We start from the raw sequence: 13,824 nt of genomic DNA, 5'->3' as shown, positions 1-13,824 counted from the left end.
AGACGTGAGCCAGCAGATATTGAGACACAAAATAGTGACATCATTGCAGGTCTTGTACATGCATTAGTTGTGCATATATGTGAATAATGACAACTTGTCTCTTCTTTTGACTACATACAGAAAGTAAGTATCATAGACGTGGAGGGGACTTGAAGAGAAGGAGCAGTGAGCTAGGATCAGCTGCAACAGGATCACCTTTGACTGCTGTTCTTCCGGCAAGTGTTATGCTAAAATAGGTGGTGATTCAGCTACCGTTTGTCTCTACAGATTATTCTTGTAGTCTTCATTGCCAAGTTCTGAGCTCCCAATGAACCAATCAAAAGTTTACACCATGTTGGGCAACTTACTTTCTTTTCTCTTAATGTGTGTTGCTGGGATTTTGGTTTGGGTTTATTTTTTTGGTGTTTGTTTGTTGTTGTTGTTGTTTGTTTTGTTTTTTGTTTAATCATCTGGGAAGGTCATGTTATTTATCTTTGTTTCTCTTAAAAAAAAATTTAGATGTACAGACATCCCCAGTAGTCTCCAGACACTCATGTCAGTGGGAGCTGTGAGCAAGGGCGTGATGACTTTTTGACCCAAATCTTTAGTTTTCCATAGATCTTTTCTAAAGATTATTTGTTTACTTAAAATGTTTTGCTTAAAAATGTTATTCACCATACCTGTTTTCAGTCTTATTAATGCTGTGATGAAGATTATTTTAAAATCTTCTCTGCATAAATTTCCCTCTTTATCACTCTGCAATGACCCTTATATGACCTGCGTATTAAACATGAATTGTATATTTGTTCCAGTGGTGACTGATGTTATAGGGGATTTCTTTTATTTATTTCCATTGAAGTAATAATAACTTGTTACTCTATATTAAAATGCAAGCAGTACAGAGAGCTGGATTCGCCAAGCTGGGATTTGAATTCAAGCCTTTATAGTGCTAAATTTGTATTTTCACCTTAGCCTGAATCCACCTCTGATTCTGAAGTTTCTCTTATTGTGGCTTTATGCTGAGAATTTTGGCCTAACAAGTTAATTATCACTAATCTTTTCCCTCTGCATTCCTTAGAAATAGTTTTTTATATTCCTGCTTGAAGTAGTTTATGAAAGCTACTTAAAAATCAACAAAATAAAATACAATCCTTAAACAAGCAAAAAGAATCTCTCTATAACAAACTTTCATTTTCTAGACAACTGGTAAGAAAAGTATAGTACTTTCCAGTGAAACTAGAGAAGAACTAGCCAAGCAAGCCAGAGCCACCAAAGAGGAGAGAAGAGCTCAGATAGATGAAAGACACAAGTATTTGATATCAAGATTAGCAGATGGAATAGGATTAAATGAGCAGCAAGTGGAGGAGGCCATTATTTCTGATGACAAGGTGAATGTTAATAAAATTATTAAATATATTTCCAAAATTTCCAATATTTTGAAACTACTTCACAATTAACTACTTGTAATTTTGTTTTTAGTTTCAACTCATAGAACAATTCTTTGCTCCTAGTGGACTTAAAAAGTTGCTCTTCTTTTACCAAGATGTATTACAGGTATGTTTCTGGTATTACTTCTGCAAAAGCAAAGTTGCATTTCTAAAAAAAATGCATGACTATTGCAAAATTGAGAAAATCTTAGCAGAGATTTTTTTTTTGCTATGCATGCTAATGTGGAAAGAACCTGCATCTCATTGTTTAGATGATAACATCTTGGCTTATATGGGAACAGGAGAATGCTCTGTGGAATGATTGGATACTGTTCTTGTTTTCACAAATGAAAACTTAAAAATGGCCACATAAAGTAATAATCTGGATTTCAGAAGGGATAAAGATAATTGAAACAAAGTGTTTACAGTACTCAGATTTTAAAAAGACTAGATTAGCTAACCTGAGTATGACAGGAATGGGGAACTGTCTGTATAAGAGCAGCCTTCTTTTGGTTTGGACAACACCAACTCTACTATGCACAAAGCACTGATTCAAGTGGGTGAAAAATGATGCTATTTTTTTCTAAATTAAGGTGGCTTCATGTTCAGGTCTGACCTGTTCTGTAGAAAGTAGTATCATATTTGGAAAACTGTAGCTAGGAATGAGATATTTGTGGTCCCAAAGATGTAATTCTCTCTCTTTCAATTTTGAGAAAAAGAAGCCTCTTCATAAAAAGCAAAATCATTTGTTCAACTTTCACTTAGTGTGTGATTTCAGAAGGTGCCAAGTGACCTTGAAATTGCCTGACAACTCTTGTGGGATGCTTTCCTCAGTCATTTCAGGTTATGCCATTGAGGAGCCACATTGGGGTGAGCTAACTCACCACGTGGTGGTATTTTAGGCTTGTTGAGAAGAAAAAAGTAATTTTAATGCTTGACCACCAGTTAAGTGCAAGAATGAACTACAGGTTTGTTATAACCTTTATAAGCTAAAAGAACTTCTGAAAGTTACTGGAATTGCTTAGAGACTTTGCAAAGCACAGAATCAGCTCAACTGTCAAAACAGTTTAATCAGATTTTCTTTTCACTGGGACCATGTGTTTCTGGGATGAACCTGTTGTTCTCTAATGTAAAACAAGATGAAACTAAAAACTTTGAAAATATTTGCCTTAACTAGCCAGAAATAAATGCCCAGCTTGAGGTAAGCAGAACATTTAATTTCTGCATTTACTTTTGCTTTATTTTGAGCTTTTTAACCATTAAAAAATTATTTTATGAAAATTTTGCTGCAAAAGCAGCTTAGCATAAAAAGAAATGTTTCTGATGGAAAGTTTGAATGCCATCTCTAACATCTTCCATTCCATTCTGATTAGTCAAATGATCTCATTACATCAGCTGTTCTGTTAGAGTTTGGTTTCAAACATTGAATAATTGGAGATTACTCAGGGGTATTACCATATATGCTTGCCTAGTTCTTATCTATTTTTGGCCATTCTGAGAGAAAAAATACTGGCCTGGGCAAACTGTTGGCCTGATCTAGTAGGCATGTTCTTACCAAGATTTGTTAAAGATCTTTTCTTCAGTTCTCCTCATCTGTCTTTTTCACAAGCTTGGGTGCATGTTGTTCACTTGAGGCTGCTCATATAGGTTAGAAGACAATGATTTGGGGTGGAATTTGGGAGCCAGGACTGTGTAACATACATCAATGAACATCTGAGCTTCTAGGAAGAGAAGCCTCTCCTCAAACCTGAACAAGGAACATACCTGCAGGCTTCTTCCACATTATTTTCTGTTACATTCTTCCAAGTTTCAATAGATTATTTTCCAAAGTCTGTGACAGAAAATTAGAGGGAAGCAGGTCTTTGTTAGGCTTAAACTTTTTTATTGCTTCAAAGAGAAGAGGTAGATACAACTCAGTGGAGGGGGATCAGTGGCAGCAAGGCTTCTCAGAGAGGAAGCTTTTCAGAGTGATTTTGATTAAAGACATGGGCAGAAAATGAAATTTCTTTCGATTGTTGGCAGGATCTACCTGACAGTGTTCCTTCTGAGTCCTGCCTGACTTAGCAGATCAGGCACATGACTCTTTATGTGAGACATCTGGTTAATTTCCATGGAAGAAGTTGCTCTAGGAAACACTTCAGATTTAATTTAATTATGTTTTCTGGGGTTTTTTCCCCCCTTCTTACTTGAGAGTTTTCTGAAAGAAGAAGGCTGTGAAACTGTTTACTGGGATTATGCCAACCTCACAATTTGTATCTGGGAATTACTAACTGATTCAAAATTAACTTAGTTATCGTTCTCACATTCAAAAAGGATGAGGTATTTTATGATGATAGTTTTTAATTTATTAACATCTTATTTATAATTTAATTGCTAGCAAAAGTCGAATGCATCATTGAGGTCAGATGGGTCAACGCTCAGTTTGCTTCAGAAGAAGTTATTTATTACCATGGGTTCTACTGAGGTATGGTTGAAAAAAATAATTAGATGTCCTTTGGAAAGTAAAATATTTTAAAAACATAACAGTTGTGCAGTGTTAAAGAGCTTTTTGCAATTCTTGGATAGATATTTAAGTACTTAGTCCATGTTCTTGTAAGGCAAGATCTCCCAACATTTCTTGAGCTGAGGCTGGAATTCACCAGTGAAAAAGTAGTGATTAATGAATTTGGCTATCTGAAAGGAGAACAGGTCAAATAAGCCCTTGCTAAAAATCACAGATCCTAACATTTTTGTTAATGACTGCACGTTAAAGTGTTTTCCAGTCCTTGTGCACTTCTAGTTTAAAAGTGCAGTTCTTCAGTGCTTTTAATGATACTGTACATTACTCAAAAAATACCTTTAATAATTCCTTTATTCCATTAAAATTATTGTAACAACCTCCTCATTCTAACACCTAAGCATTATTCAGCAATGTATTCAGAGTAGTCGAGATTTCTGATTAGTTTTCTTTCTGTCTCTTTTTGGGGGAATTGGTTGTATCATGTACAATTTTCTTTGAATAAAGCATGGAGATTCCTCCCCCCCAATGAGTTTATATTAATATTGTTATGTCAGAAAAGACACAGCAGAGATTAAAATCAAGCATTGTCACAATACTGATTTGAAACTTTTACATTACTTCAATCTATCAAAAAGGTGAAAGTACATGTTAAGTATTTGGAGCAAAAGTTTTTAGTTATCTTTGAGTTCTCTTTAAAAAAAAAATAATCCCCTTTTTAGAGTAATTCTAGGATGGTCCATTCAGGTGTAGGTATCTATGAAAAGTACTTTAAATGTTTTAAAGCTGAAAATGTATTTAGTTTTTTTCAGGAAATTTATGTTGACAGGTTCAGAAAGAAATGAGACAATCTTGTGGATAGGACCATAAATAGATACTAAAATGACTAAACAGGAATATGACATCTAACAGCTCTCATACAATGGTTGCAGGTGGTCAGGGAATACAAGACGAATGGAGCCTAGCTTTCAAGATCTCCCTGAAATGTATTTTCTTGGTAGAGACACGATACTGGACTGGTGTGCCCAGAAGAGCATTTTTTACATTCTTATATCAGATGGAGGAAAAAAGTGTTTGGTTTGAGAGGGGCAGATTTTGAAATGTCCTTCAAACAATTCACTACTTTTCCCAAGGAATTAATTTTTTACAATTTTGTCTTCAGCACATTGTAAACTTGTTAAGTAAATTATTTTTACGTAAATGTGTGTTCTTTTAAAGATGTGTATTTTTTCCTTCCTACAGAACTTAACAGGAACTTGTGCGTTTTTCCTAAGGACATCAGATAAAGTTATAACTGCATCAAATGTTTCCCAGGTCAGACTAATATCAAGCAGTGTTTGCAGAGTACTTAGTATTTTTTTTTTTACCTTTATTCATGCAACTGGAGTTAGAAAATGAAGTGAGGAGTGTTTTCATGAAAATGTCTAGTTCTCTGTTTAACAGAAGTTCTCTTTCATCTGAAGAAGTATTTATGATGATTGTTGGAAAATTAGCTACTGCAAAATTATTACAGCAATTGCAGTAATGATTTGGCAATTAGCCGCCACAATTTTATTAAAACCAAGATTTTAATTAATAAAAATTCATTATTAATCAGTCATTAAAAAATTAGTTTTAATGGCAATAGGGAATAAAGACCTGACCCAAGAGATTTTCTTTTAACTAATTAGCCTGAATTATGGAAATGCTGCACTTGTATAATTCTATCTTTTAAACTGTTAAAATAAAGATCATACTAAAAAAAAATTAAAGTGTGGTTTTCCTGCTCCTAATAGCTTTAGCTGTATGCAAAAAAAGTTCTGGAACAGCCTTTTCTGACTTTCAGATAGTCATGTTCTTGGGAAATACTTGGAATAGAAGAGCATCCAGATACTAACAGCTAAGAATAGACATTACAGAAAAAATTTAATGAGACTGAAATAATATTCTCAAAAATATTGATGCACTCATTTTTATGCTGTACCAATTTTCTCCTTATTCATCACTAATAGGTTGATGTGTTCCATTTGAGCAGGCTGAACCTGTAGTAAGTCTGTTCTCCAGCTACAGTCATAGGAATGAGTACTTCAGTTTCTGTCAGACACTTGCTCCATAATAGTATTTTTAGAAATAACCTCATCCAGGGCTGCAAAAATAATTTCTAGGCTTCCTCTTCTTGTGACTTGTCCCACTGCAATGCTTCAGTTGGGTGCCTGTCAGAATGGCTGTCCAGACTTTCAGTTAGTTGCCTTGGTACATTCTCTCTGTGGTTCTCTTGTGATCGCCTCCTTTTGGCAGGGGCTGTCATGTCATCAAACTTCATTCCTTATGTGAGGCAATATTTTTAGATGCTATGGAAAGTAAAACGAGCCCTAATTTTCAGTCAGACACTTTTCACATTGATGAGGTTTGGAATCCATGCGCAGACTACTTTGGCAAATTTTGGTTTATCCTGAAGGCTGTGTAAGAACAGCTGGAAGGAGAACCTGAGAACCCCCTAGAAGTAATGGGTTTGTCCCCTATTTCTCAAGAGGAACAGCTGAATCTTGTGTGTCCTGTGCGAATAAATGGATCAGCTTCTATGTTGGCTTTGTCCTAGAGATTCAGAGGTCTTGAAAGATTTAGTTTTCCCTGTTTTCCCTCTCCCTACAACAGACCCTGTCATATGGGAAAAACTGGCATTGTTACAAGCATCTAAAGGGGAAAAACAGAGGTCAGTTCATTTCTTCATTGCCCTTCTGTACTTACCTTCTGCTATTTTGTTAGCACACCCTTTTGCAGAAGGAAGTAGTTTAGGAACATTTCCTTGTGAACAACCTTGTGGACGTTGCCTCCCAGGGAGTGTGTTCAGATGTGCAAAGACACATGATCTTTGTCATAAGCTCTTCTTCAAGGAGAATGATGATTTGGTTGTCAACCATAATCCTACACTTTTTGAGGAGAAAGCTTTCTACCCTCTTGTAATCTAATGGGATTATACTATTGTTAGGACATAGTATTCCACCCATGCATAACAACTAGTTGTCTTAAATGCTCTTTTGCTTGCAGATGGGGACTAGCAAGAAAAATGTTGGTCAGATTAATAATCAAAGTATCCAAGAATGACAGAGCCTCTTAAAAATTTAATTTGTGGTTGCTGTTCCTAAAACACTGGAATTGCTGCCCGTGCAGCAGTCAGAAGTTTGGAATAGAAGTTTATAGGGCAGAACTCAGTATGCTTTCCCCCATATAAGTGAAACATACATTAAAATGAAGGCAAAATCTGTGTATGTTTGTGTAGTTCAGAAGTTCTGAATGAGATTCCCTCTCTGCCAACAGGAGACATAACCAGATCTGAAATGCCTAGTCAGGACGGGCCCTAGAAAGCACGTGGCCCGTGTTCAGTGTGTATACATTTGTAAGTAAAATGCCAGTGACAGAAAATCCAACTAGTTCATAAGTGAGTAGTATTGGGACAAGATGCAATCCCTCACTTCTTCCAATTTATGGTCTATATTCTGCAGTGAATTCCACTCACCGGTACCGTCTCTTCCTTTCCCCAGCTTCGGCAATTCACTGCTTCTTGCTTCACATGAACTAGACTAGACTATTTCAGTTGGAAGGGACCAACAATGATCATCTAGTCAAACAGCCTGACCAATTCAGGGCTGACAAAAAGTTAAAGCATGTTGTTATGGGCCTTATTCAAGTGCCTCTTAAACACCAACAGGTTTGGGACATTGACCACCTCTCTAGGAAGCCTGTTTGACCACCCTCTTGATAAAGTGCTTCCTAAACACAAATTTTTTAACAACGAACTGGAGAGAACTGCAACTGAGAGAAGCATTTCTTGCCTCATATATTTATCGTCCTTTATTGTAGATGGAAACTGTTCCTGTAGAAGAGAAATAAAGACATATAATTTTCTTAATATTAATTAATACATCAATGTTAAATGGTGAATTTCAGTTGGTTGTTAGAGTGCTGCTACATTATGGGACTGAGTCTTCAGGCAACTCAAACTTAGGGGCAAGTCTTGGAATTTCCAGTTGAATTTTAGTCTATGTCCAATCCAAGTTCAGTAGCTGGGGGCCAATATCCTCATAGGACCTGCATAGTTCTGGACTGTACATATGTTTGGCTGTCTGAATTTCACTCAAGAAGTTTACATGCACTCTGCTAATTTCTGTTTCTTCCTGAAGGAGGTGAATTTTGGCATATTTGATTGTACTAATGGAAATATCCTTCAGGGTCTGGAATTCTTCTTGTCCCAAATCATGATACCAGCACTTAAATCCCAACAGGTAATCAAATATCTAGTCGTTTTTCTCATGAACATGTGGAATAAAGGCAAGTGCCTGCTACAGTCCTGTTTGTGCATCAGTTGAACATAAAACAGAGCATACAAAAAGATAGATGTCTAATATAGACCTTTATGGGAATCATGCAGTTTGTATGCGTTTCAAGCCCCTATAGTTATTGTTCATTTTCAAGCAATAGCACCAGCTGTAATGTGCATGACAAAGGAGAGCAGAGCAGAGCATAGCAGCCATACTAAGGTAAAACTGATGACAATTAAAACTAGATTAAGCCCATATTGAAACAACTGTTGAGTCCTTCTGGCAGCACAAAGGATCAGTCCATGATTTTATTCTAGAACATGGACAGCAAGCACTCAATCACAGCCAGAGCTTCTTTGAGTTATCCTTGTTCTGTGGCACTCACAAAGCATCACAGTTGGCTCTGTAGCCCCCGAAGTACACATTCATAAGTAGGAAAATAATGAAGCTTATTTTCTGTCAATAATTGCGTGGCTGTTACCATATGTAACCATTTTCTCTCACCCAGGAGCAGGAAAGGAGATTAGAATGTGTTTTCTCTGTTCAGAGGGGGCCAAATCAAACTGAAAAAAAAATAAAATACAACTCCGTGTGAATACAATGACAGCAGGGAGATATTTTTATTTCTTGAGAACCTTTCATTTGTTTGTCTCTTCTTGTTTAACAGAGTAATTAAATCAATGCACATTTTAATTATTTATGTCACAGTGTAGATGACTGTATTTTGAAGGGCACACTGATAAATGTTTATATACTGCCATGAATAAGAAATCCCTTTCTAACTAAGAGTAGGATAAGTTTTCTGCTAAAAAAACCCCAAACAAACAAAACCCAACCAACCAAACAAAACCAAACAAAAATAGCATAACTCTATTTTTTTTTTGGTTTTTTTTTTGGCATAAATCACAAAATAATCAGAACTGGGGAGCTGTGAAAGAAGGCTTGAAGAGCAGCCAGGTTCAAAACTTCCTGTATTCAGTGGATAAATTCGTTGGTACTTTGTCATCATCAAGACAGAATATAGAAGATAAAATTCAGCTCACAAAAGTGGATGTTGATAATTATGTCAGCAACTTACAAAACCCATCTGACTACATAACTGCAGGTGAGTAATTCCTCTGGCAAAGCAAATGCAATGATGCTGTTTATAAAATAAATGTTATGTCATTAGTAAAAATTTACTTTGAAGACTTAATTAATCTTCCCTAAGCTATGTACATTTTCCTGCTTACTCTTGCCAGGTTTCTGACTGTGTAATCATAAAATTATCAATCATTTGCCCAGCTGTTAATTCAAAGATCTTAAAAGATTAAGTAGTTCCTTGCTATGTCTTGTAAGCAGTGGCCTGTGTTCCTCTTAGTTTGCTGGCCACACAGTTGCTAAGTGAAGCCATCTACTAGTGTGTTTACTCTTCACTTTCTTTGATACTGGGGAAATCCTACGTAATATCAATACCCTGGTTCTGAGGGCTCTCTGTCAAAACAAGACGTTTTTATAAAAATGTATATATATACATATATGTAAGAAAAAAAGTAGCTCTGTCTCTTTGAATAATAGCTCTCCACCATTTTTTATCACCACATGGATTATCAGAGTGAAATAATCCAAACTAGTCAGTACTTTTGCAATCCCTCTCAACCTTATGTGAGCCTATGGCAGGACACCTTCCATAGAAGAACTGGTGACTCTTAAGAGGAGGCAATAACGTTATATAGCTGGACAAGTTATTTAGATCCATTTTCTAGTACAAGCTCCATGGGTCCTAAATATAATTTACCAAGTGACTTGGACTTTTTTAGTTGCTAGGGCAATGTAAAAGATGTGCTGACTTACACAGTGTAGGGGTTTTCTGTGACTTTTAATAATGTTGTCTGCTGCTTTTAATGTGGAATAGGCTGCAATGGCAGAAAAGTGTGGAGAAGTAAGCCTTTACTTACGAAATACAAGCAGAAAAATATACACAACTGTTAATGCATTTCTTGGACCTCTGAAATGATTCTCCCAAAACCACATTTCTGTATTTTTTAATCACAGAATTATTTGGGTTGGAAGGGACCTTAAAGATCATCTAGTTCCAACACCCCTGCCTGGGCAGGGATGCCTCCCACTACACCAGGTTGCTCAAAGCCCCATCCAATCTGGCCTCTAGTGTCTCACCAGTCTCACAGTAAAGAACTTCTTCCTAATATCTAACCTAAATCTATCCTCTTTCAGTTTTAAATAATTCCCCCTCATCCTATCATTACACAGCCTTGTAAACAGTCCCTCCACAACTTTCTTGTAGGCACCTTCACATACTGGAAGGTCACTTTAAGGTCTCCTCTGAGCCTTCTCCAGGCTGAACAATTCCAACTCCTTCAGCTTGTCTTCATAGGAGAGGTGCTCATGACCTCTGGTCATTTTGTAGCCCTCCTCTGGACTAGTCCCATGTCCTTCCTTTGTTGGGGGACTCCAGAGCTGGATACAGTACTCTGGGTGGGATCTCACAAGAGGGGAGTAGAAGGGCAGAATCACATCCCTTGACATGTTGGCTACACTTCTTTTGATGCAGCCCTGGATACAGTTGGCTTTCTGAACTGCAACTGCACGTTGCCAACTCATGTTGAGCTTCTCATCAACCATCACCCCAAAGTCGTTTTCCTCAGTCGTTTTCAATCCATTCTCTGCCAAACCTGTATTTGAGCTTGGGATTGCCCCAACCCATGTGCAGGACCCTGCACTTGGCCTTGTTGAACTTAATGAGGTTGGCATGGACCCAGTCTCAAGCCTTTCAATGGCATCCCTCTGGATGGCATCTCTTCCCTCCAGTGTGTTCACCACACCACAAAGCTTGATGTTGTCAGGAAACTTGCTGAGAGTCCACTTGCTCCCACCATCCATGTCGCTGACAAAGATGTTAAACGGCATCACTCCCAGTACCTACCCCTGAGGAATGCCACTCACCCCTAGTCTCCACTTGGACTTAAGCCATTGACCACTACTCTTTGAATGCAACCAGCCAGCCAGTTCCTTATTGTCCCAGATGGGATGCATGTCATACAATGCACATATGCAGGAATCAAGATTTACTGCATATAGCGTTGGGGGTTTTAATTATTCTGGATGAGAGGCACAAGTACAGCAGAAGTGTAGGGAAATTGGGAGATAAGAACAGAAGTGCAGTTTGGATGCAACGGGTATATTAGCAGTGAATTTTACTACTTATAATTAAATCAAACAACAAAGTTTAACCACTAATATGCCAGCAACTTACTTATTATCAAGTGTTATACTAGAATATTAATTGTCACCTTTAAAGGATTCTACAGTTTTAAACTTAATAATGAAGATTACTTAATGTTAAGTTTGCTAATAAGACAGTGAAAGAGTAATATTTCTCACTCTTGCCAGGCCACAGCTGGGAGTCCTTAGGTGGATCATCGTTCTTGAGAATCAGTCTCTCTTGCAGGCGTCCCCACTAGAGGGAGAAGGTCCAGCAACCTCCAGGGAAAGTGTACGGAAATCCCCCTGATCAAAAATGGGACCAGGCTTTTATAGAACAAAGTGGATTGACTGCTGTCATTTAACCACTTAGCCATACCTCCAACATCTCTCATTGGAGAATAAAAGGAAAGCAGTACAAAAAACCATGAAGGATTTGTTCTCACCAAGCAAACTCTTTTGTTTATCTATTTGTTCTTATTTTATCTCTTATTTTTTTGAGCCTAGCTGTGGCTGGGCTGAGCTCCATGTTCATCAACACCAGAGAGAAGCTGGTGTTATGAACATCAACTTGGCCTCTGTTTGTACCTTTCAAGGTTGTTACCAGCTCAGAGTTTGCTAGGCCTTTTCCCTTCTCATGGGAATCTTTCACTTCAGGCCTGTGCCTGTAAAACTGAGAGACAAAAAACAGTTGAATCATTAAAGGGAACTGAGGCAGGCATATTGAGAGATGGAGTGCCCTGCTACACTTATCCACTGAGTGGTCTGTCCAAAAATCCGTATCTTTCCAATTTAAAGACCAGGATGTTGTGCTCGACAGAGTCAGACACTTTACGTAAGTCCAGGTAGATGACATCGGTTGCTCTCCCCTTGTCTACTGACGCTATGACCCCATAATAAAAGGTGAGCAACTTTGTCAGGCACAACATGCCCTTGGTGAGTGAATTTGCTGGGCTCCCTCTTCTCTGCCCTAAGGATCTTGAACGCCAGTTTTCATGGTCAGTGCAGCCAAGGCTGCCCTTGAACCCCTCCTTTTTGGTGAGAACAAGGTCCAGCATAGCTCCTCTCCTCATTGGCTTCTGTATCACTTGGAGAAGAAAATTATCAACGCATTTCAGGAACCTCCTTTGTTGCTTATGCCTTGTCATGTTTTCCTTATGAATTCACTGTTTTTTTTAACTGTTTCCATAATAAATGATACGCAGTAGTAACAGAGTAGGTAGATGCGAGTTGTATATGTGTGCATCTTGTTGTTACAGTCTTAGTCTTACCCTGCTGGTCAGTGATTTGATGATGCTTAGAGTAGAGTCCCACTTTATGTCTGACAAGGACGTTTCACTTCTGTGGTTAAAAATCTGTATTTACTTCTTGGGACTTACGAGACCATCTCATTTTATTATTTTGAAGGCCGTAACACAGAGGTCACTGAGAAACTTGAAGAGGTGGTCACGATTTGGATCAAACAGATCAGACAAGTTTTAGTGGAGAGTGAACAAATAAGAAGAGAGGCTGATGATGTGGGTCCATCTGCAGAGCTGGAATACTGGAAGGCGAGAATGTCATTGTTTAACAGGTTAAATTCTTGCAGTGATTCTCACAGTCTGAAAAAAAAAATCTTAAAAAAAATAAATATCTTTAATACCAAAGAGAATATTAAATGTGTTTCCTTCTTCAAAGCCTTTTAGATGAAATCAAGAGTTCAAGAGTAAAGAAAATTATAAGTATTCTTCAGGCAGCGAGATCAAAGTCATTAAAGCAGTGGAAAGAGCTGGTAATTTCTATGTTTTAATAAAAGTTTTAAATGAGTACAGTGTTTGTAATACAGAACTGAAAACAATGCTAAAACTAGTTTGGACTGTTTATGCTTGTTTTGTGCTGTGTTTTATTATCTGTTTATTGAAACATACAGCACCGATGATTCCAAAGTTAAATAAGTGACTTGAAAGGAAGTCAGTGCTTCTGTCATGTGTCTTTCATTAACATAGTGGGTGGAATGGTTGTGCAAAAGTAAAGCAATGCAGCAATGTGATGTTTTCCTGTATTTTTCCAGATGTACCCTGTGCAGTACAGATTACTGTCTGAAAGTTCCTCCTAATGCTTTTAGAATTACCGACAGCTGGCTTTACGTAGCATGACTGATACTTCTTATCAGTGGATACCTGTAATGTAAACTTATCAGTTAAAATTGTAGGCAATCCAGAAAATAAGCTGTAAATCATGTACAGCCATCACACACCCACTACCTTCCCCCCCAAAAACACTAGAATGTAGATTCATCTAGCACTTTAAAAGGTGTTTTAGTCTTTTGAAAATAGACCAGGAAAACAGTGTCACCTTACTGAGGTTTTTTTTTATTTTATGCTTAACATATTTGCAGACTTTAGCGATAAATGAAATTTGAATGAGAGTGTCTGTATAGAGC

The 13,824-nt window shown here is 37.4% G+C and overlaps 1 protein-coding gene across 1 annotated transcript in view; it reads left to right on the top strand.

Moving 5' to 3' along the window:
* The window catches only part of LOC127380409 (dynein axonemal heavy chain 5-like), a 157,763-nt gene that overhangs the window by 3,603 nt on the left and 140,336 nt on the right, over positions 1-13,824 (top strand). Inside the window, exons 2-10 of the mRNA XM_051609233.1 lie at positions 116-215; positions 1,179-1,367; positions 1,459-1,533; positions 3,784-3,870; positions 5,146-5,217; positions 8,064-8,165; positions 9,120-9,306; positions 12,810-12,975; positions 13,080-13,173. Of these exons, the coding sequence (XP_051465193.1) occupies positions 116-215; positions 1,179-1,367; positions 1,459-1,533; positions 3,784-3,870; positions 5,146-5,217; positions 8,064-8,165; positions 9,120-9,306; positions 12,810-12,975; positions 13,080-13,173 (1,072 nt within the window). The remainder of the gene's footprint in view (positions 1-115; positions 216-1,178; positions 1,368-1,458; positions 1,534-3,783; positions 3,871-5,145; positions 5,218-8,063; positions 8,166-9,119; positions 9,307-12,809; positions 12,976-13,079; positions 13,174-13,824) is intronic.

Source organism: Apus apus, chromosome 2 (assembly GCF_020740795.1).
Source record: "Apus apus isolate bApuApu2 chromosome 2, bApuApu2.pri.cur, whole genome shotgun sequence".
Lineage (NCBI taxonomy): Eukaryota > Metazoa > Chordata > Aves > Apodiformes > Apodidae > Apus > Apus apus.
The sequence above is the reverse complement of the archived record's forward strand: the minus strand, read 5'-3'. Positions and strand labels throughout refer to the sequence as shown.